Source organism: Grus americana, chromosome Z (assembly GCF_028858705.1).
Source record: "Grus americana isolate bGruAme1 chromosome Z, bGruAme1.mat, whole genome shotgun sequence".
Classification (NCBI taxonomy): Eukaryota; Metazoa; Chordata; class Aves; order Gruiformes; family Gruidae; genus Grus; species Grus americana.
Genome location: NC_072891.1, coordinates 82477075 through 82502031, shown reverse-complemented (window position 1 = coordinate 82502031; position 24957 = coordinate 82477075). Strand labels below are relative to the sequence as shown.

General features: G+C 39.4%; 1 protein-coding gene and 2 non-coding genes across 3 annotated transcripts; all 3 read right to left on the bottom strand.

Annotated features, from left to right (window-relative positions):
- Window positions 1-18873: 18873 nt before the first annotated feature.
- On the bottom strand, window positions 18874-21494 carry LOC129199416 (cytochrome c oxidase subunit 7C, mitochondrial). The gene is made up of 3 exons (XM_054809895.1): window positions 21330-21494; window positions 20071-20216; window positions 18874-18968 (listed from the first exon to the last, which is right to left on the bottom strand). Exons 1-2 carry the CDS (start codon window positions 21402-21404, stop codon window positions 20100-20102), a joined length of 192 nt encoding a protein of 63 aa, XP_054665870.1. The 5' UTR covers window positions 21405-21494; the 3' UTR covers window positions 18874-18968; window positions 20071-20099.
- LOC129199992 (small nucleolar RNA Z39) lies at window positions 19618-19679 on the bottom strand. The gene has a single exon (XR_008574784.1). It is a non-coding gene; the product is annotated as a small nucleolar RNA Z39 (small nucleolar RNA).
- On the bottom strand, window positions 20635-20697 carry LOC129199993 (small nucleolar RNA Z39). Its single transcript, XR_008574785.1, has one exon. It is a non-coding gene; the product is annotated as a small nucleolar RNA Z39 (small nucleolar RNA).
- Window positions 21495-24957: the final 3463 nt, after the last annotated feature.

The following is a 24957-nucleotide window of genomic DNA, read 5'->3' as shown; positions in this document are numbered from 1 at the left end:
CACACTCCACTAGCCGCTGCTGTTCATGAGACTAATCTCCTTGTTCTCTAATCTAACAGCATGATGAAGAAGAGCTAACGCTCATGGATGCTGCAGAGTACATTTTTCTCGTCGCGTTTTGTGCGTTCCACGCAATGTGTACCGCTACTAGCTTTAAGCAAGCTCCTTGCTAAGGACAAGCCATTTCATTGTGCAAAATGAAAGCCCAGGACTGATGCAATGTATATAATCCAAGAAAAAGACAAAGGGCAAAACTCAGAGGTTCAGTGAACTGCACATGGCATGACAGTGTCTTTGAAAAGGTACAGAAGGAAATGTTATCAGTTAATACAGCTCGGCAGGGAGCCCAGGGTAAGATTAGATTCTCTGAAAGTATAATACTAACCTTTAAACCAGATACTAAGATTGTTTCCTATTATTTTATTATAATAAACCTAACTACAGTTGCAGGCTCAAGAGAGATGAGACAAAATCTAGCCATAAATAATTTCTTATAACCATTTTTTGTTATCTCCCTTAGCTATAGCAAAATAGCAAAACATAATCTTTTGTTGCCTGTGTAAGAGCAGCATCAACACATTCACTGTTTCCTGAATTGATTTCCCCCCCGCCCCGGAGTTAGGGGATTAATTTTGCTAATTTCAGTGAGTAATGAAGCATGATCTTACAAAGGAATCAGTGTGATTCTTGGTGAATTGTATCAAGAGATATTTTTACTGAATGTTTTTTAGCATCTTGAATCCATAAATAGATTTTCTTTATGGAATCTCTGGAGTCATATGTGCATCTTCAGCATATCTGCTTCCACAGTTTCAAAAAACATCCCAGCAAATTTATTTTATTTTAGCTTTGTCTTATCCACGCTGCTCTTTGAGTAGTGAATCATGCTGCTTTAACTATTCAGCATGGCAAATTGGTTGAGTTGGCAAACCCAGCTCTTGGCACACTGCAATCGTTCCTTCCCACCCACGCCTGGACCAGATATACACAGGCTGCAGTTTGTGAAATAGAGTTGCAACTTGTAAGAGCATTGAAGTGGTTCCAATTATTCCATTTCCAGTCTTGCCTTGGATTTCTCCCCACCTTATTTCCCTGTTCTTCAGCATATTTTAACTGCACTTAAGGCTAAAAATAATATAGGGAAGGATTTCACATAACACTGATTTTTTTTTTTCTAAATGATCAGTGATAATGTGATAAGCGCTTATGAAAGAGAAATGCTTATGGATTATGTGACTATATTGATGTAGTAACTACAAATCCCATTAGAAAGGTGCTTGACTTCACATGCATAAATACTGCCAGAAGATATAGCATCAGATGTTATCATTGCAGTAGCAGAAACAAAAATTGCCTCAATATCCTTGCCTCCTGAGAAAACAATTTTGTCTAGCAATTAGTTAATTCTTTACCTGTTTACTAAAAAACATGTTGGTGTATTTCTGGGACTTGCATATTTTTGTTCTAAAAAAAAAAAAGAACACCACAACTGGAAACCTGGAATTTGAATTTCTGCTGAGGATAATAATAGATTTCTTCTTGCGTGTTGTAGAGGGATCCTTCCTGGTCCCGTTGGCACTGTGTCTGTAAACAAAACTGCCTGGAAAAGACAGTGTAAAATGAGAGAGAAATATGCCTCATCAGGCATCAGAGGTTTGCACAGCTTGTTTTGTGAGAGATGGGGCTGAATACTGGTGTGGTACCAGGCATGATATCTCCATGACCTGTACCAATGTACCATTACTGAAGGCTGTATGTTAAAGAAATGTTGGCAGTACCTGTATTTATGACCTTGCAAATCACGACATCCTGAATCTGTGCTGCTTGTGCAACTATACGGGCATAGTTACAGAGATTCTAACCTACAGGGAGACTACAGCTGATTTTAAGCCATCAGTAGTTTCTAACATTGCATCTCTTCTTCTCATTATACATTAGGATATCCAAGGATGTCTCATAAACTACACCTAAAATGATGGGTACTCCTGCCATCCTTACCTCAATTACATGGTGGGCAGGGGGGGATGGACTGACAAATAAGCAACAGTGCTATTCTCGCAGGTTTATGTTGTTCATTAAACTTCTCCCAAAAGCCTGCAGTGACCCCTTCACCACTTCTTCAGGGTCCCCATCTCCTTCATGTGGTTAGGCTACCACATTTCCGAAACTCAAAGGACCATATAGGTTCTATTTTAGGACTTCATCTTCAGGTAGGCACTTAGTGAGGCTTTTTGTGTTGTTGGTTGGTGTTTTTTCAAGGAACAGTAAAAGTTTTCATACTTGTGTTTCTAACTCTGAAGGAGACTGTAGACTAGCAAATAAGATATGCATGCATGGGTGCGTAAACCTGATGAAAAATCCAATGCTAGATACATAAGTCTCAACCATTGGCAGCTGAGACGAAAAAACAGACCAAAAAAAAAAAAAATGGAAACAGCTGAAAATTTCTTTGTGGAGCTCTGCGGTAAAGTGCTACTTATTTTTAGAAACATTAAAAATATGTGCAATGTGTTGTTGGGATTTTTTTTACTCTTCTCACTCATGAATCTCCTTCCAGCTAAGCCTAAATATGGACAGTGTTGTTTCAAATGAAAATGTCTGAAAACTTTGAGTGACAAAACCCAGGGACTTGTAATGGAAACAGCTGCAGTGCTTTGTGATCAGCACCAGCTCTTCCACTGATGATATATGGAATATCCCTGCATAGCATCTTGAGATACCAGCTCCTTTAACTTTTTGCCATCCACAGAGTTCAGCTAATTGTTATTCCCACAGAATGGGTATAAGTGAATCCTCAAAAAACCTAAAAGCCATGGAAACGGGACCCAAATTCTCGTAAGTTTTTTGTAAGGTTGAGAGTGGCAAACTTACCCAGGTTATTCAGAGTGTCTGTAGAAAACCAATTTCCCAGCTCTTTTCTTTTACCTCCAGGTCTGTCTCAGTGCCTGTTACATATATATAGTTTTGTTTGTAGACGGCATGGGCTGTTAAGGAAAAACAATAACCTATTTCAGACAATGAAAAGGAACAACTCTTAATTTACACAGAAAGACCCATTGGAAGTTAGGCACTGGTCAAACTTGTAGTTATGACCTTCCTTATTTTGCTGTCCCGGCACCATTTCCTTACGTGGGTTTTGAAGTCCTGTTTTACTACATCGCCACTAAGACAACCTGTGCATTGTAGCTTTAAATTACCTTGTAGGCTGAAGTCTACTGAATGAAATAGAAAATCAACAAAAGAAATGTTTTTTTGCCAGGTGCTTGCAAACTAATATGTTTCCCTGTAGGCTAGAAATAAAAAGCATCTTATTAAATCACATCATAAATGACCCATGTAGCACAGTTTATTTTACATTACCTAGGTAAGGAGGCACTGAGCCAAATAAATCAAAGTGAACAAGGCAATAATTGTTCCTCCTTTTATATCACCTAAAATATGGGAGTAATGAAGGAAATGTGATTAAAGTGAGAATACTTTATTAGTAATAGGCTTTTCTTTCATTGTTTTTTAGAGAAATCATGTTCACTGTGGGTATGAGATACATGGATATCTCTGTATTTTCAAGCTGACATTTCATATATTTGAAAAGGAAAATACTGTACTTGTAAAAGAAGATCAAGCACAAAATGTAGGTGGCCTTTTTTAGAGTACAGATTTTATGAGCTGGATTTTTTTTGAAATTTTTTTCATGACTATTTGCTATGAGAAAATGTATGTTCAGGAAGAGGTCAAAACATCTCTTCAGTGCTTGTATTAAAAAATCTATGATTTTCTGGAGACTAAAGACCACCATAGATTCTTTCTTTCATGTGCCAGCTAGTTTTATTGAAATAAATGTAGTTACTTAATGGAGGTTATGTGGTGAATCTGTTTCTTAAGTGAACTGTGTACTATACCCATTAGTCTTTAGTAGGATTAAGATTTCACAGAGTAGCAAATTAGATTTAATCATTATAGCTTAAGTAAATGAAATAGCAATATGGCCCAGAGTAGAAAAATGGCCTTGATTATGATTAAAAATATAAAACAAAGAGAAATATATCTTCATGATCAAGATTAATCATGCACTTGCCAGGTCTGAAACATGATTAAATTTTTAAAGGTGCATCTTAAAGGACTGGTTAAGACAATATTCCAATCTGCTTGCAAAGGAATGTCCTTACTGGCTCAGACCAAGGGTCCTCTCAATGCAGCACCCTGTCTCTGAGGTCAGCCAGCACCAGACACATCAGAACATAAGAAATAGGAAATTATAGAACTATGTAGAAGTACTAAATACAGAATTATATACTGGTCTTTTCCTGGGATACCTCCCCGCAGCCTTCTGTCTTTTGGTCAAGAGTTCACATTGTGTTTGGGCCATCATGTTTATTTCATACTGATGGACCCATCCTATTTGAATTTCTCTAACCTTTCCCAACTCTTCCACACATTTTACTCCTTTGAAGCAATGTGTTCTGCAATGGAATTATGCAATCTGCAAAAAATTATTTCCTGCTGTTTGTTTAGGGTACTCTTATCCCATTACAGGAATAAGAAATGCTTTTTATTTCCTGCTCGACAGGTGGTTGCTGGCAGTACTGGAGCTGTGTTGTTTCAGTTAGATATTGAGTTCAGTTTTTGGGCTTTCAAGTCATCCAGACACTGGAGAGGGGCAGAAGGCCGTACCACATAAACACTGAACAGCTTGCTGGTCTTTCTAACTACAGCACTGTGGCATCCATCCATAACAGGGAACCAAAAAGACCATGAGCACACCTTCAAATAATGTTTTTTCCCCTAATGGCTATATTTACCATGAGACATAAGTTGTTGCCTACATACTGCCTGTGCATCACCTATATCTGATACTTCTTCCAATTTTCTAATTTTCTGGTGAAAGCTATTTGCCTTGCTGTTAACTGGGATCTCACATTCACTGAGCTCTGCATTTTCTTCTACTTCTTACCTGCACTTTAACCACTAGCCTTGACTCAAATCATCAGTTCTGCCTAAACTCACTCTCAACCTTTCCCACCAGCTACACTTTTCCTCATGCATAGGGACCATCATCCATGATCTGTGGATGATGCTGTTCTGCAAACATCATTGTATTGCAATTTATGGATTTTTGAAGAAACACTGCAGATTAAATCTGATCTTATTCTGAAGGTATTCTTCTTTACTTTTCCTATTGAGATTATTTCAGATTCCATTTGGCCAATTATCCAGATTCCAGGAAAGAGATGTGTAGCCTGTATGCATATTTTTTTGATCTGTAATTGAATACCTGGATCCCTCATGCTGACATCTATCTCTGGAACTGTGTCATGCAAATACTGTTGGATGGGTCTGTATGAAGGATGCTAAACATGGCAAATGCATGTATATGAGGTAAGCATGTGAACGGGTGATCCTAGACACTGTGGGACACCACCTCACAGTGATGCTGTGTTACGCCTCAGAAGTGACTTCTGTTTGCATGTCCATACCTTCCATGTATTTGCGGTAGAAAAGGTCAGGCCAACTCAAACTCTAAAGCAGGTGGAACAGGCGATGAGAGAGCCTAGTAACAATCCAGTGCAAAGCCTGGTTATTTGATTAGCTGAGTATCAGTTGAAATTTGACCTCATTTCCCCAAGGGAGTCCTTCAGGAATGAACTGGATACACAGACCCACTTGTCCTCTCTCAAGGGAGCAGTGATCAGCCTTGGCACAGAGGGCTGTAATCCGTATTTCCCATTACTTGCAGGTATGAAACAAACTGACACTTCATGAAGAGTTTTGTAATCCTTTCAGGATGAAAAAAAAAAAATAATTCTGTAAGTAGTATAATCCTCACAGGGCTTTGTGGCTCTTTCATGTGCCAGAAATGAATGGAAGGGAAGAACAGCCCGTATCCTTTCTCTTCCTTTGTAAAAGGTCTTCCATAATTTATGACGTCTAAACCACCTCAAATTCACCTTTACTCAAAGCACATATCTTCTCAGAATATTGTTTTCTCATCCCAAATCACCCCCATAGATTAAAAATTAATTTCTGGAGCCAGCTCACAGAATTGGCTCAGGAGTCAAATACTTGGGAGAAGATCAGAGGAAAGAGAGTTGGGCCAGCTCCCACCAGCTGTCCAGAGACGTGATCAACCCATTTGTGCATCTGTGCTGACTCTAACCTGCCAACCGGTCTGTGAAATATGTTGATTATTTTGATCTCCCATATAATAGTATCTTTCAGGATTAGTTTTCTTGTTTTAAGGAGGAACAGAACCCACACATCAGTACCAAGAATATTAACACTTCGTCAGGGGTTTTATGGCCAAATGAGACCCAACGCACTACATTCCTGTGTTGCGTTACAATAGCCATCAAGCAAAAAATTGACTGGATGACCCCAGGGTTGTACCCATGCTTTAGCACCATCTGGTGAAGCAGGCACGATCCTCTCTTCCATACTGTGTCTGTACTCACCCCTAAATGTCTCCCTCTCACTGAAATTAGCAATTATTTTGGGTACAGGCCAACAGGAGAATAACAAAGGATATTGAGAATGGTTTCAAAAGATCAGTTTTCAGCTAAATAGCTCTGTGCAAAATGAGACATTCCAGGGCTGTCCTAACAGCTTTTTGGTGTAGGTCAGTAGGAATAACAAGCAGCACTTGCCATGAGTCATTTCTGACAGGATTCAGGACTGGATGAAGGAGCCTGATGCAGGAAGCCAAAATATAATCAAAAGGGTGTTTAGTCCTTGTGCTCTTGGCGGACGAGCAATACCTGCATGTCACTGATGGCTTCAATCCACAATTGAACTGTGTATGGATTTTGTTTACTGCCACTGAAGATGGCAGGCGAGTAAATGCTGCCTTTGTATGCTGTTTGTTGTCTTAAATTGGCGGCTGTCAAAACGATCGTTCTGGCTTGCTCTGCTTATTCTGGTGGGATGGGACTGCAGGTTATGAGCATTACTTTGGTAAAAATGATTTTATATTAAAGTCGGTTATAATTGAAAGGCTTAGAGTATATCCAAAAGCAACATTAAACAGATTGTGCTAAATATGATGTGTTATCTTAATCAAATATGTCCTTTGAAGGGTAACCAAATGCGGTCATAGCTTTACTGTCACTACATGGTCATTTACTAGAAGCCAGTAAACTGTGCACTGCTTGTTAAAACCTGAGCGACCTTTTCACGCCTGAGTAGAGTGCTAAGTATATTAAATGAGTCACGTTTCCTTATCCGGCATGACAGATGTTTGATTTTGTTGACATTTGCAGGAATGCACAAACAATTATGACTTCAATTGTTTATTCATCAGAGAATGTGAAGTTACCTGATGGTGTATATATACTGGGGGATTTTGTACAATAAATCTTGCTGGTTTTGTTGGTCGTAGGTAAGTTTATCAGCATTTAAAAAGACATAAGCAACAATTATTTTCTTCATGGAAAGGTCATTCCTTTCTGACAGGTGATGTTTTAGACACTAGCAGTATCTCAGGGAAGCCTGAGACATTTAACAAATTGTTTCCAGACTTTGCAGAGAAATCAAGCATTTGCGAAAAACTACATGAAAAGGCATGTAATTTAGATACTCTTGAATTTTATGAGCCTCACCAAATGCAGGAGTACTCTGCTCTTTTGGATGCTCTTTGAATGGATGGGTAGTATCTGCCGGATGGTTTACTGGGAATTCTTTCCCTTTTCCTTGGCAGCAGTCCAGAACATCTAATTTTTTGGCAAACATTTGAGCATGTATTTAAATTTTCTTCCACTTAAAATACTTATTATAGCCACACAGCAATGCAAAAGCATTGGCTGTTGAGAAAATGAGGTACGGGAATCATTGCAGTCCTTTGAACTCTTATACGAGACCACTTGAACTGAGCAAAGAAATGAAGTAAGAATTAGACAATATTTGTTCAGATATTGCAGTGCTATGTAAGTAATCATTCTGTGTAAAGAATGCAGTTTTAGGAAAGTTAGGTTTTATGGCTAAGCAATACAGAATAGAGGGAAATGTAATAGGATAGTTTTATGAATGTTTTTAATTTCTTCATTCTGTGCATATTCATTCCCAAGCAACAAATTCTATTTTTCAGAGTAACAGAGAGCAACTCTAAGCATTTAGACACCTCTGTAAATTATTGTTACCTGTACACCACCATACACACACATAAAAAAGGAAGACAATCCATTATTAGGAAAAGATACAGTGAATAGAGCTAAATAAAATGGTGGCACAAAAAGCTGACATGATTTTTCACATTATTTTGGGGGGTTTTACCACTTCTACAAAAGTTTTAGAGTCCATTTGAAATTGAAAGGAATTTCTTAATTACCTAGGCTTTGAATATATCCAGTTGCTATTTTACAGCTTCCCTGGCAAAACAAAACCTACAGCATTTTTTGCTAGGACTTCTCTATCTTTTAAAAAATATGCAAATGTCTTCTCCAAGGTCTGAAAACACTCAATAAGGAAAACCTGAACTTTCCAAAGTCACTTAACTACTTCTGTTCTAAATGTCTGCTTCATGTGACATTAGCAGTGTCAGTCTTGCTATCTTTATGGCATGACAATACCATAGAGCTTTGGCTCTTTTTTGGGTTTTGAATGCTTTCTAAATTTACTATCTTTTTAAGATAAAAAGAAGCTGAATGTGACAGAAGAACCTGCAGAAGATTATGATGGAGAGGGAGCAGTGAATTTTTGATATCCTGCAAGAGTAACAGAGATATTATGAGGCCAGATGGTGCATTGCCTCCTAAAGTACTTCTGTGTTTTACAAGAAGACTGGAAAATTTTAAAGTATCAGCAGTTGAATGGGATTGTCAAATAGGTAGCTAATCATCAGCACCAAAAGGGATGAATGCTGAAGTTTCACAGCATACTTATTGCTAGAAATGGAGAAATTGTAGTTTTTCCAAAACAGCTACTGAGATGACACAAATGTTTGAGAAGGAAGATGTTTGGGGTTAAGGGTAAGCAACAACATAGCTTTTTTAATATACAGGCTGAAATTTTTCAAAATTATTTTTAGTTTAATGACTTCTAATTTGGGGGAGTATTCCCAAACTCTGCATTGATCTGGTGTTCACAAACTGGGTTGGCAGACTTTTTCTGAAAATCTTTTGAGATTGGGTATTCAGAACCAAATTCCTTGGATCATGAATGTAAAAAATACAAGCCAGAATAAGGAGATCCATTGCTGCTGTTTTATTTTTAAAGTCCTCATGTAATTATAGACGGCTTAATTCAGTAACAGTTAACACAGCATCCAAACTGTTGATAGGCATCCTGATTTCTGTTTCTTTAGGACAATAAAAAATATTCTGTACGTTGGCACGCAGCTACTGAAGCCCATTTTCCCGTTCATGTGTGCGTTTGGTGCATGTTACAGTGCTAAAACCACTCTGCACCCCCGGCAGTGGCAGGGTGTAGTTTGCACCCACGCTGTTCAACTCCGTACCCCTGCTGCCCCCCCAAAACGTTGCCTGTGGACCTGCTGGCTGTACCAGTACAAACTCACTGATGGTTATTCACATGAAGACTGAGGTAGTGAGGAGAAATAGCTGGGAAAATTTAGGTCCCAATTTTTCTGTTTTTTTCACCTGGCAGGTGGACAAACACCCTTTGGGGGGCAGTTTTTCTTAAATGTGATTTGTTGCAGATCTGAGACAGTTTAAGCTTGACTTAGTATCTCTCATCCAGCAATGCCCTCCGCTATTTCATCTTTAGTGAGATGGTTTGAACTCTTGTTTTTTTTTTCTCATTTGTCAATAGACTTACCTTGAAATGTCTTCTGTTTCTTTTTGGTCACTAATTTTTCAAAGGTCATTGATTTCTAAGGGAGGTCAAAGGTTTCATTTAGTAATCTTACCTGAAAATTGCTGGGGGGAGGGTTCAGAAATGAATGTTTTCAGTCCCTGATGACATATTGTATTTTCCCTCTCCTGTAATATCAGAAAAACTTTTTAGAGTATGTATCTGACCGTAATGTCGTTTTCAAAAGCAGAACCTGCAGTTATTTTCTCTCCTGCATGACCCGATTTAGTGGGTGTTCACATGGCTGCTGGAGAGGTATCTAAATTTAGCAGGAGAAAGAAGCAATATGTAGTCACCTCCCACCCAGGGGAGCTTTTGTGCAGAATATGAGAGACCCAGGTTCAGTTTCAAATGATCTCTGGTGGCTTCACGAGCGTGCTTTAATCCACACGGTTTCAGGTACACCGATGAGGGTGTGCTCTCAGTACTATCTGCTGGAGCTATTCCACTTTAAAGGATTATTTAAGTATCTGTTGCATAGGAGGGATGGTTGGAGCATTTTACTAGGAGAGAAGAGACTTGATTTTGTGTCCTAATAAATAAAAACTGTTAATTATATACAACTGTATTTAAACACTTGCTGCAGCAGGTGCTGGAAGTCAAGTCGTCTCTCACATAAAATTAGGTTGGACTTTCTATATTTACGGACTTTCTAGAATGAAATGAAAACTGAACCACCAAAACCCTTAGGACAATGCCCCTCTCTACCCTGGACATGATTCCTCCCTTGAGACCACAAGCGAGGCACCTGACGCCCCAGAGAAATGGGAGTCCTGCCCTTGTGCTTGGTGCTGTACCCATGGCTTTCTGGGGTTTGCACATCCCGTTCTTAGGTTTGCCTGCATAGCAAATCTCAGGAAAATTACTTTTAATTAACTTCTTAAAAAATGAACTATCTAAAGTGGAATTAGTTAAGTTTTTGCTGGCTTAGAGTAACTGGCAAATCGTTTTATGTAAATTGATTGCAGAGGTACATTTAAATTGAACCGATATAGGGCTAATTTAACTTGAAAGCAGTGTCAAACCGAGAATTAAATAAAGTTTAAGTAATGTTGAAGTCACACCTTTAGCTAGTTAATTGTCCCATAGATAAACTGTCACGTGCCCGCCCTCTCCTTTTGCTTTATGTACTAGGCAAAGGCAGTTAAACTGCGCATAACAAGTTAAATGATGCGGTACCTATTCTTTTGCAGAACACCTCCCTCTTTGCGCTGCTACTTCAGAATATGAAAAGGAAGACCTTACTTAGGTTTGCCAGCCTTCCTTCCTGCCCTCTCCAAAAAAACCCCAGCCCCCCCTGCCCCCCAGCTTCGTAAAGCTAGACAAAAATACTCCCAACTGGGCTATAAAGAGGCATTTATAGCTCATGACAGTAGGTTGAGATAAGAGTGAGTTAACAACTTAACTGCTGCTGTTTGGCTGAAAACAATTTTCTGCAATATTGGATTCAGAGGACAGCAGCATGTCTGGAAAAACAAACAGGAAAGAAAAGTGACAGTGGTGGGGCAAGGGTGGGGGGGCTGACGTACAGCCTGCGTGCTTTTGGAGCACAGTGATGTGCATGTTTCCAGAAAAGTTTCCAATTAGCTGTCCCTGTATCTGAAGAGGCAGTGCTTCAGGCTGTCAGAAAAAAATTCGGTAAGCCAAGGTCTTAAAGAGATGGATCTTCTTGAGAGAGGCGCATCTTTTTTAGCTTTCACTTTCAATTACCTGGATGGCTCTTGAATGCACGTAAAAAGAATTGCTCATTCATATTAATGACCCATATATATATGTTTAGGGTTTTTTTTCCCCAACAGCCCATCTTGCCACTGTTTCAGGCAACAGGTAATAACTCTGGTTAACTGCAAAGCCCCATTTAATCAAATATCCGTGCTGACTGATGCAGCAGGCTAGTGGCCACCAGGTTTTCCCTTCCTCAAGGGTGAGATCTTTCTTCTTGTCTTTACAAAACTACATTTAGTCCAGAATTATAGAGCACTTTTTTTCTGCTACAGTTAGTCTGAAGAACCCTCAAGCAATTCTGAATTCTAATGGTGTAATCAAAATTTCAGAAAAAAAGAAATAAAACCTCAGACCAGTCTCTTTCCTCTCAGCTTTCTCCTTCCACCATTAGAATTCTTACAAGCACCATTTTTTCACCAGCAAGGTATATTTTGTTGCTGGCTCTGGCTTAGTTAGGTTCCCAGCAACACTATTTATACACTGACATTTTTCAAAGTGCTGCATGCTCTACATAGCTAATGGAAAATGTGGCACAACCACAGAAAAGAATTTAATGTTATTCATGGAATACTGAAAGAGAAAATGGAACAGTGGATCACATTAATTCCAGCAAATACTATTGTTTTAAACTCATTTAAATTCAAGTCAAACTTATTGAGCATATCATCCTAGAGAGCAACTAACATTTATCTTGCTATAATCAGAGCAAACAAAGCTGGTGAGGGAGTCGGTCAGAGGCTGGCGTTGACCGTTTGCAGAGCAGCCCATTAGCACAGCTGCCTCTGATAGACCCTACGGCACGGCAGAGGAGGGGCAATGCTACCTTCATGTTTTATTTAATTGGAACAATGATTAATGGCATGCATTCCCATCTGCACAGAGGGTCTCACGGTCACTGTCTTTTCATCTGGATCTGCCATAAACCAGTCAATGTTTCCAGTACCATACACCCTAAACTTACAGCATTCTTCCCATTTTCCTACTGATGTCTTTTTGTGATAATTGAAGATGTAATTACAATACCTGTAACAATAAATTAACATGTTACTGTGTTCCTCTGAACAGGCAGGAATACTTTTACAGCACTGGACAGCCAGGTTGTATCCCAGCTCTGCTATGACTTACTGGGTGTATCACTCGACTTTTCTGTAACTTTCTTTTCTTGTTCATGAATTTGATTTATTTTTTTTTCTCTTAACAATTCTATTTAATGTTTTAAATAATACTTACCAATATCGCCACACTGAGATTCTGGAAATCAGCCACAGTAATGAAATGCAATGTATACATTACTTTTATCTTTAAAGAATAAAAAAAAAAATTTAATGTGTTAGCCTGTGCAATAGTGTCCAAGCTCTCATCCACTGCTTATGTTCAATAAGAACGGCTGCTAATTTTGTTGTCATGACAACCACATCTCAACTTTAATATTTTCTTCTTCAAGCCCGATTTGTTTGTATACCTCTAAACTGTTTCATGTTCCTATATTAACCTCAAACACAAATAAAAATCTCAGGCCAGGAAAAAGAAAAAAAAAAAAAAAAAGAGTAGCTGACAACTTATATTAGAAAAGATTTTGAATTTTTACTCTACTATTTAATTAGTACTAAAAATATTATTTAAATTTTGTAAGTAACTTGTACTCTAATTATTGTATAGGTTAACATACCACTTCAGATGGCCATCAACAACTTAACTTAAAGCCAGAAAAATCTTGGTCCAGGTTTGTCTTGGACTAATACACAATCTATTATATAACGGTTGCCCACAATGGTTCAGAAGTGTGGTTCATCAAATCCAGTACCCTGTCTTTGATATGGGTTAATACCTGATGCTTCAAAGCACAACTGAGCAAAACCTGGAATTTCTGTTCTTTAGGGGGAAAAAAATCTAATGCCCATTGTTGTCTGAAAACTGGATCTGAAAAGGATACATTGTAAAATCAATTGCTGAACAGAAATTTCAGAAATATTTGATTTATAAAAAAAATATTTTTCATCAAATCAAAATATTTACCCCATTTAATGTAACTGAACACAAGTCTTCAATTTCCCCCTCCCATTCAATACTAAACTTCATTCCTGTAAGGTATTATATTGCTTTGTGAAGGAACAATGATTAATTTCCCCCTTTTAAAACAAACAAACAAACAAACAAACAAACAAACTACCAACCAAAACCTCCTCAGCTCCCTAACCCACTGCAGAAGTCACACCTTAAAGGTGTGAACAATGAATTCTTGTCATTGGGACTAGTAATATTTTTCAGATGTGAATGATTTTGAGAGGATAGCCTTTTCCTCTCATTCTTTTCTGAAGGGTTCTAATAGTTTACTCTCTCTTCATGCTGAAACCTTTCCACATCTGAAACTGTCAATATATTTTCCTGCCCTTCAGAGTAAGAGAATTCCATGTGGTGTTCAAGGAATGGCATACCGCTTGTATGTACACAATGGCACTGTGAGATCTGCAATTATGGTTTCCATCCCTTTCTGTAGAAGAGGTTAACGTACCCCTTGCCTTTTTCATTGCCACTGTACACTGAGCAGATGTTTTCATTCAGCAGTCTGCAATGGCATCTTCTGCTAGAGCGATCGTGATTCATTCAGGACACATCACCTCCGTGAGAGTTTATATGGCCCCACTGTCACCTTGTAGTTCTCAACACTGAATTTCATCTATACCAGGTTGATTAAGAGTTAACAACCTCTGTACATCTCTGAGATATATGATATAAAAACATAGAGCAAATACATTTGGAGTGTTGTTTTGCCATCCTATTTTTGTTAAACATTCACCATTTGTTATTTCTAAAAATTTCTAACCTCTACTACACTCCCTCTTCCTCTCTCCATCAAAATACTTCACTTTATAGCTTCAGAGCACCTTGTAAAGACTTTGTGAGTGTTCAGCTGTGTTTATGAAATGAGACAAAGTAATGTTCCAGAGTAAGACAGAAAGGTCCCCGAACTGGAAACATTCCAAATATTAAAATCTAAGGACACCTAAATCACGTCTGCTTAGACTTAATTGAGAAACTGCTTGAAGACAACTGATATCTAACATAATTAATATGCTAAAGTGTGAACCTCTCTGGAAACAAAATGAAACTATTCTGAGTTTGAGCCAAAAATGAATTTGTGAAGGGGAATAGTATAACAAGAAAACTGGAAAAAAATCAGGGACCATAAAAGATTTTCCTTAAAATTGGCATCTTGCAAGCAAAAAATATCATCATTCACACAGATGTGTTATTTCCCAGATGTCCTTTAACCACTGTCTTTTTTCCTTTGTACAGTTTAGAGAAGTACCACTTACATGTTGCTTTTTGCCTACAACATCAAGCCTGAAAGTGTTTTATTTTTCTCTTTTTTTTTTCAGTTGAGTTATCTTCTACCAAGTCCACGTGCCCTAAAGGGAATCTAAAAGGTTATTTTAAAAATAAATATTTAATTGGACACTCAGACCATTACATAGCTGCGTGTGATGGAACATACTGTTATGTGGTTCGTTCTTACACGGGTACAGTGTCACCTCCACCTCTGCAATCACTCAGGGCTGGGTATTTCCATGTTAGTGTCTGTGGTGGGAATGCGGTTAGAGAAGTCATTCTCGGATGAGATTCTTGTTCCTTTGAGGTCAAAATTGGCTAAACTGTCCCTAACTTATGCTGGGAGATGACAGGGTAGGGTTTGTCAGGCTGCAGAGCTGGGCTAGTCCCATTTATGTGAAGTAAATAGAAGACTCAGCACCTCTTGAAGCCATACATTAGTATCTCAAATTGGCATTTTTTTGAAGTTATTTTGCCCACAGCATTGCTCCCTGAGACCAGCATAACATTTTCATCAGAGATCATTTGGTTTGCCCTTGCGTTTTGCTACCATGGATAGGTTTTCCACCCTGTGGAGCTATGCATGGAAGAAAAGAATTGAGAGATGCCATGAACAGTGGTTAGTAATAGGTGTATTTCAAAAATCTACCCAAGTTTCTCTAGCTTACCTATTTAGCAGTCAGTAAGCAAATAAAAGAGCAGTAGGACTTAAATAGGAAACCATAGAATGAGTAAACCAGAACAGATTAAGACCAACATAATTTTGGGAGCAGTAGGAAAAAAAAAAAAAAGAAAAAAAAGAGTTGAAGAAGGAAGGTGCTCTGACATACGCTCCTAAAATCAGGCTTGGCTATAAACAGTGACCTTCTCATAACAGCAGAGAAACAAATACAATCTGGAGTTATGCCTCTGTGAAATTAAACATGTCAAACATCTGATGTTAATGATATAGTGCACACCTCTTGATGACAACCAGTATTTTCCACCCAAGCAACCAAATAATTTTAGACTTTGCTGTATCGACTGATGAGATTATAGATAATCTAGCAGTTAAAACATGCTTTTTAGGTAAAATGCAGTCTGTCCCACTTCGCATTAATAGAACGATATCTCAAAACAGACCTGTTAATGTGTTTCTATTACAGAAGTGAAAGCTTTGAAAACCTAAGGGAACCAATTACTTAAGTCAGACAGAGAACTTATGGACTTGATAACTGATGGGCCTTGAAAATTACTGAAAACTGCCCGAGCAAGTCATGTAGAGAAATAGTCCAAATCTAAAGGGACTAATTACAGCTTTGGCAGCATGTAAGAATAACAGAGTTTGCAATGAATGGAGAATATGGCTAGTTATTTTGAAACTTACAGTATGCAGGTGTTGTATTAAAAAAATAAGCTAGCAACTGGAGAGCTGCATGGATCAAAATCAGCAAGTCTACTTAACCTATACTCAAGAAATCTTGAAAGAATTAACTGAGCACATTAGATTAAAAAGGCTACAAAATTGCACTAAACTTTCTTTTTAAAGGAAAGATTAATGAATAATGGGACACCATGAACACGGGTTTATCATTAGATAGTTTATGACTAACACGATACACTTGGTCAGCTAACTTATCCAAAGTAGGGCTGATGCTCGGTTTTTGCATGACTCTTTCTGGCACACGCAGAGTGGGCTAACAGCTGGAAGACAACCATCAGCACAGTGGAGGTTCACATATCCCCCTGAGTACGCCTTACAGTTGCAGTAGTAGAAATTAAGTAAAACAGAAGGAGATGAAAGGTTATGGGTATTGTGATTCACATCAGTAATTTTTATAAGTTGGTGGCAGGGTTGGAAACAGGGTCATAATTTGAAAACTTCTTCTAATGAGTAGCCCTCAGGACCTCTCTGCTCCTGCATGACTATGATCCATTAATGTAATGACACTGTGAAAAAAGATGATTACAGTTTTAGAATCCATCATGAGAGAAGAAAGTCGCTAACATTTAATCTAAAAATAACTGTTTTAACTTTAACCATCCATGCTCAAAAATATACTTAAATAGAAAAAGTAAAGAGAAGGGAATGGTATTTGGAAAGGAGACCTTATTTTAAGCAGACTAAAGGAGCTGTTTTGCCTAGCCTACAAGATAAACCTTCGGAGATGATGCTTACTCTTTTCAAATACATCAAGGACTTGGGAGCAAGGGGGGAAATTAACAAAACCAAAACCATCAAGTTATTTAAGAACAAACACAGAGAGCTAGGTACAAATAAATATATGGTGGAAGTGACATTTGTGATCCATAAGAGAAATGTGATTCTGTAACAGGCTTCTGTTCAGACTTGCCTTGTGCCACATTTGACTTGCTCATCTGCAACAGAAGGCAAACGAGATGTCAGCTAAAAACTCTCATTTTGATTTTTGTTTAAAAAGGGTGGAATTTTTTTTATAGTACCTAAGTGCTTCCAGGAAATCCCAATACCTAAACCAAGAAATTGGCACCTTTTCTGAATTCCCCAGCTGTTCCTAATCACCTACAGTGCACACACATAGTTCGTTTGCTCTACAAGACACACTCCCGAGTCTCTGCTGAGAAGTATCACTCTGCAGACAGACAGTACATTAAGAAATGACTTATACCATATAACTGTTCCTCAGTCATAGCCATGAAGTAGTCTCACTATCTGAACCCGGTATAATTTGGGAATCTTTCCTCTGAACGTTGCTCTCTTCATTATCAGTTTTCTGCAGCCTTTGCTGGTCCTTTGATCAAAATCACCATGCCTCGCTAAGCTTCCTTTTAGGTCAAGACAGTGTAGCAACACGGTATTATTCTGTTCAGGCTCTTCAAACACTAGCCATCAGCACTTTAAAACCTACCCCTCAAAAAAAAGTGGCACCCAAAAGCTGTTCTGTTACAACAGTATCTTACTGCTCTTATATGCACTTCTGCTGTTTGATCTGGTACTTGACTACTATTCATATAGGTTTGCACTACGTCAACAGAATCTGAGCTTTATGCACAACCATTCGTTTCATGGACTGAGATGTTGCAAGCCACATTAAATGCACGATGCTACAGCAGAAGGGTGTGTTTTAAGGGAAAGCCTCACTGAAGGAAAGCAACTCTGAATACTTACCGCTTAACAGCATTATTTTCAAGGGTGAAATCACCATTACTCAGTTATGCCAGCACTTTTCATACACTGCATCTTTAGCCAAGAGGTCACAGCAAGAGGGGCTGTGAAAATGATTTTCTACTCATGCCATCAGCAAGGCCACAAATTTAAACATGTCATATTCAAGTTAGTAGAAGTATCCCAACAGCATTCTTCAGAGCTCCTATGTTACTTCAGTTACGCAAGCCCCACTGTCAGGCACAACCCTGCACTAAGACTACAGATAACTTTCAGTTTGCAGCAATTCTTTCCAAATAGCTAAAAATTTGCAGCAATATCAAGAGTTTTGATAAGCTATAATCAGTATTTTTTCTGGTCAGTTGTAGTTATTGCTGCTGTACTTCTTTCCCAGGCTACCTCATCATCTGCACCTGCAGCTTAATAAAATCTGCAGAGCAAGGCACATTCCTGCTCAGAGCATCAGTAATGCAGCACACTAAAGAACTAGTAACAGCAGCTCTTTAGAATAGCTGAGTGCAGAAGAAAAGCCAAATAAAATGTTCTCAAGTGATCAACTCAAAATACTGAAGATAAAAATTCTGCAGCATGGATTGTGGTGACAGTATACCCACTGTGAGGCTCACTGGGTACAATCTATCCTGGGGTCATTATTCTGTGAGTAGTCTGAAGAGTATCTGAGAAGACCACAAACCTGTTTTAACACCTATCCTGCTAAAAATGTTAAACCCAACTTCATTTCTGAAGTGTGATTTTTCCAACCCACTATTTTTGTACATGAAGACATTGAATTTAACACTCATTGTCAATATACTGCAACTTGAAGAGGCTCTCACTATACACCAGTTCTCAAAAGCACTTCAGGAGGTTCACAAACTACACTGCACGAGACCTTCAGATTTACGATTTTATTTAGACACATCCAGCATGGTATGCAATTGCAGTTATCCTTTTCCCATTGAAAGATGATGTGTAGAAGACTTCAACTCTGCAAGAAAAAAAAGAATTAACAAATTTAAGAACTCTTACCTTTGCATCTAGAAAAGCTATCAAGGTATGCTTTGACTGGAATTTTGACGGGCTTTGCTTCATTCACCATATACTTTTGTAGCAGAAGCCTTGACTTAACATGAAATCATACAGTTCTGAACGCTCAAGCTCAATACAAGTCTCACGATTTTTTTTTGATCCTTAGTCTAGGGAGCCCAAACCACCAGACCGACAAAAAAATTACACAGATGACTACAGTTTGTTCCCATTTGATTCTATGATTCTAATTATTAGATTACAGTGAGGATTGTTATTTCCTTTTAAGAACTACTTGGGTCATTCTAGCTCAACAAGACTTATTGTCAGTTCTGTAATCTGAGAAACAATACCAGGTATTTCCAAAGTAGAATCAGATTAAGATAAATTGAAGTGACCTTTAAACTGGAAATGGCATGCCTACAGTCTGAACTATGCCTGAGGCTTGCTTTGTCTCAGCAAGCATCAATTAAAATCGCTTCTGCTGTTAATGGCTTTATTTTAAGTGCACTTTATCCCTAAACAGTCAGGAAAATTGTACGTAGATGGTGTGATTGTTTTGACATGGTTGAACTAAGTTAAAAGTCGGTGGAAAAGATTTCTTTAACTGGCACATCAGAAAGCGTTTACAGTATCACGGTTTCTCATACTGTTTTGTTCACATCACACATGCCAGTGATTCCCACACATTACATGAAGTGTAGTTTTATGTTTCCTCAAACAAGAAGGTAGACATGGTTTTGGCTATAGTTATTATCCAAACCAAATCAGTAGCACAATTCTGTCAGTTACCCCAGCTGTAGAGTAGCAAGAAGCTGCAGCCAGAGAGGTGTGGCCTCTGGGGAGTCGAAGTTCACAAGTTAATCAGAGTGTGGCAGCCCTGAGAAGCAAGCTTAAACTGATTCATTACTGCAGTTTAGATGCAACTGCAGACAGCAACTCTAAGTGCCTGAACTGCTAAAGGCTGAAAATTGTAATAATGTTTTTAGATGAGTTTAGAGTCTTTAAAGCTCATTTCTGACCACAGATTCCACAATGCTAAGAAATCTAACAAAACCAGTTACCCAGTTAATGCAATCACCGCCTGTCCTCTTCATTTCTTAAGAAGCTGGTGTCTGACTATAACGAAAGGGGCGACAAATCCACTGCCAAAGAATCCACACATTACTGCAAGTAATCGCCATTTGTTGTCCACAGAAAAGGGAAGGTTCTAGAAGAGGAAAAAAAAGAATTTTAGTTTTCCAATCAACACAGGAATTACTTCCTCATTGACCTGAAAATTGTGAGAAGCTCAGAGCACTAACACGTGGAGTCAAATTGACAAAACAAATATTCAGTCTCAAAACAATTTCCCTTGCTCTCAAGGAAAGAAACACAGTAATTAGAACAATAGCTTGGATGTCACCTCTGGAAGTGATTTTCTCCACTCTTCCCCTCTCCCTCCAATTCAAAGCAGGGCCAGTTTGCTGAAGGCCTTGCCCAGTCAAGTATAAATATCCCTGAATAATCAGATCCCACAGCCTCCCTAATATTTAATTACCTTCATTGTCAAAGTTTTCCCCATGTTCATTAGGTATGTAAAATTCCTTTTTAGAGGTAGGACTTAAAAAAATATGTTAAGCACCAGGTACATCAGAAAGCGTTTACAGTATCATTGTTGCCCCTCATACTGCAATGCTCATCATCTGTACCACTGAAGCCAAAGGCTCCAGGGAAGGAGACTGAAGTCATCCCCACTACAACTCGCTTTGCTGTGGCATCACCAGCCCCCAAAGCCCACCTGGAAAACTGGCAACAGGGCGCTCATTACTCTGCTACTCGCAACGGCATCCAGTTCGCTGGGGCCTCAGAACCCGATTATGTGCGAAACCCTTCACGGGGGCTCACCGAGCGAGGAGCTCACCTTGAGCATGCCCGAGGCAGGACAGGCCTGCACCTCACCCCGGCAAGCCAGGGCAGGCCCGCACTGCGGCTCCAACGACACTCTTACGGCTATCTCTGTCCCCAGCAAACGCCCGATTCCTCCCCCCGTCCCTCACCCAGGAGGTGCGGCGGGGCCTGTCCCGGAGCTGGGCCTGCACAGGCTGCCCCTGGGCCGGGCGGGCGCTGCCAGCGCAGTGTCCTTCACAGGGACACGTTTCTCCTCCTCCTCCTCCGAGCCGTTCACCATCCCTCCCCCCGGCGAGCCATTACCCTCCCCACCCACAACCGCCGGCGGACCCCGCTCCCCCTTCGCCATCTCCTCCCCCGAGCCCGGCCGCAGGCCCTTTCCCGCGACCTTCAGGCCACGCTGCAGCGGGCCGAGGCCTCCTCCCCGCGTTACCTTTCCAGGGCCGTCCTCATAGTGGCTCCTGCGGAGGGCGGAGGTGGTAAACCTGCGGACACTGGCAGCCAGCATGGTACCGACCGGGCAGCCCAGCAACCCTCTCCCCTGTGCGACCTTCCCACAGCACCGCCGGCGCCTTCTGGGAGCAGGAGACGGGGCCGGAAGAGGGAGACGATACCCGCCCCAGGGCCTGATGGGAGTTGTAGTGCCGCGCCGTCACGTGGTCCCGATCCGCAGCCTGCGGTTGGGCGAGCGCTGCGCCTCAGAGGCGGGAACGTCTCCGCTCTCGGTCGCCATTTTGTCGGCTGTCCGGCCTTCCCGCGTCCCTCGGGCGGGCGGGGCGTTTCCCTCAGGTGCGGCTGGGAAATGGCAACGCGCTCTGGAGAGGCGGTGGGAAAGTTCAAACGTGAGGGAAGGGAGCGAAAGCAATGACGGCAGCCGGAGTGGAAAGCAAATTACTACTTCTGTGTCACCTCAGGCTAGTCTTGCGAACAGTACAGGTCAGCTTCTAAAGCAGAGATCCTGAATCTTTTGCTGCTTTGTAGATGGCAAAGCAGTGGTGGCATGAGTCGAAATCCGTGCTACGGAAGTAGGGCGTCGATTTAGCTGATGGCTATAGTTTTAAAAACTAAGAGTCCAGTGCGTATGGGCAAGACAAATGGTGAAGATTTATGTGGTACAGCCAACTCTCATGAGTATATTCTGGCATACTTGTGTTGCAAAGTTATGCTTACAAGAAGCTTTACAATATGGAGGGAAAAAAACCCAGCCCACACAGCTCTTCGTGTTTGGAAAAGAAATAATAATAAATACTAAGAAATTATTTCTAAAATTATGGTATCTATGTGTTTTCTTACCTACAGTATTTTAAATCAAACCTCTGCATCTTATTTAAATAAAAAGGAGTTTGATGTTGCCATCTCTGTTGCAGGGAGACAATATTTTTTAAGTAGCCTTTCATCATAGTATCTAAGGGAGGTTTTTTATGCTCACCAACAACACATTAATCAAGGCAGGTTGAACTGCGAATTTGAGCAGTGAGATGCAATTACATTAGTTTAATAGAATATCTATTTTGGAAAGTGATTAGGAAGAGTAAAGAATTATTACAGATTGTTTTGAGAGGCAAGATCTAGTCAAGCAGAAGACACAAAACCAGGATGAAACAACAAAGTGTTTTTTGAATATTTAAGGTATCAAAGTATTCACATAAAGAGGAATTAAGTGCAAAGATTAATTTTCATGGAGAATTTCTTACAAATTACAAAACAATATAATAGAAATGCATTTGTACTAGGTGCACTTAAAAACACTTCAGAAACAGTTACGTGAGTAACAAGTAGATTTGGACTGGAGTGCTTTCCTACACCTGAGTTTTAATGTGAGTAAATTAAACTGCCAGGAAAATGCAGCAATAACTTTTTATACTTATGAGCTCATCACTTCCTGAAGCTGGAGGGCAATCTAAATTAGTTCAGGTGCAATTTTGTGGGACATTCTGAGAGTTTCATGCAATAATGTAACTCTTGAATTGCTCTAGATTCAGAGTATAATTAGCTCCATAATTCTGATTGAATGCCTTGTAAAAACAGGAATTCTCAGTGACTTTTTTGACTTAAAATACTATTTTCATGTAGTGTTTTGTTGACTGGGACAAGCCAATTGGAATTTTGATTCAAATAATCCTTATCCCCGCGTATAGTGATGTTGTCATCAGAAGTTCAAGAGGTTTCTAACGCTGCCCTTCTCAGTATGGAAGCAAAATCAACATCCGCACCCTGGGGTTATATTTATTCATATATCTGCTTGTTCTAGCATTGTTACAATCTTTGCTAAAATGTCCAGTACAGATTACAATTTCACAAACCTATAGTTCTCCTTTGAAACTGTTAGAATAAATGGGTATCATATCTGCCATGCAAGGAAATTTTAAGTGGCATCTTAGCCTAATCATTAGTAATTCAGCTATTCAGAGCTTTTATGTGAGTGTCATTTGGTACTGGTTATTTCTTAGTGCTTATTTTATCCATAGGTACACCATAGCCTGTTCATACAGGTCCTGTTTTCCCCTCATAAAAAAAGACTGTCACATGCAACCTAGGTTTCTTCCGCAGTGAATATCCGTGCAAAGAATCCATTTAATCATGTCTGCAAATGGGCTTGTCATTTCTGAGTGCTGCTTCATTCCTTGACCATTAATAGGTGATGTAGAACTCTATGACACCTTTTGCCCCTGTTTGTAGGTTTAGTTGCGATTCCTTTAGCTAGTTGTTTTTCAGATTTTTTTTCTTGAGTCTAGTTTTATTTTTTATTTTGTGTGTCAGAGTTTACAATTCTTTTTCTTTCTTCATTTGCTAATTCTTATATCTGTTGGAGGATGCTTTCCTGTTAATTTCCCTCGCTATTTAGGCAACCAGGCCTCTTCCCCTCCCTGCTCCCCAAGCCTTTCCTAATTGGAACTCATAGTGCAAAGGTGCTCTGCTTCCTGTGTGGTAGTCTGCTTTATTGTCCTTTTAACAAGCGTAGCTCTTCCTTTAGTGGATTTTATTGGTGTTTGTTGCTGCTGAAGAGATGCTAAGTATAGGTATAAAGATCCATGTTACACAGTGGCAATTCAATGGTGAGATTTTGTAGCAGATGAAGATCTTTCATGTTATTCAGAATCAAGTAAATGATTAATTTTCTTCTTGTGGTCTCCTAGTCACAAAGCAATCAGTGATACGGTTTAAAAATTTCTTCTCTGCTTAACATCACAAGGTAATTTTTGCTCAGTCTACTCAGGGATAATTTTAGTCACTCAGTGGAATTGCAGTTCTTGTCCAAATGCTATAGTAAAATTTTTTCAGCATACCACAGGTGGTGTTGCCCTCCTGGTGGAGAGACTGCTGCTACTGGGCTTGGACCTGCCACCCATACAGATTTTGTGTTATGCAATAAGGCTATTAATTACAAAGACAGATACTAAGCAGCATGTAATAGAGACTATTACACCACCAGTGTCGGAGTTTACTCACTGTCTTTCCTATGTATATTGATTCCTGGTACTACAGTGTTTTGTTGATTGACTTCACTCTGGTAAGTTTCTGATAGGCTGATGTGTTGTTTCCTTTTAGGGCTACATTGCATATTTCCACACAGATTAATTTTAGAAGGGACAAAAGCAGTAGATTCTGTATCTTGACTTCCAGATAATCCAGAAATCTTCTAGATTGACTCCTACAGTCAGATAGTTACAGGGTTTCAATAGCAATACTAGTTTACTCCTTGAACTGATGGTTTGCAGATGTCTTCTATGTAGTCAGAAACAGAGATCTGTACGTGGATATGATAGAGAGTGGTTGATCTTCAGGAGGAGTTATCAGTTTCACAGCTGGTGAAGAAATTTGTATGGACACTCAAATCTGTTCTCTTTCAAAGTATAAACTAGGAAAAGAAGTGTGCCAGTCAAGGCGTTTGAGAAAACCATACAGTAAGAGTTTAGAGAAACAGGCTCAGTTGCCATTGATTGCAATTTTGGCAAAGAAATGAAAGATAATATCTTCCAAATTATTAGAAATACAATGTACTATAGTTATAATGAGGATAATCAGGTAGCAGGGCAGATGATTATAGGAGATAGTAAATG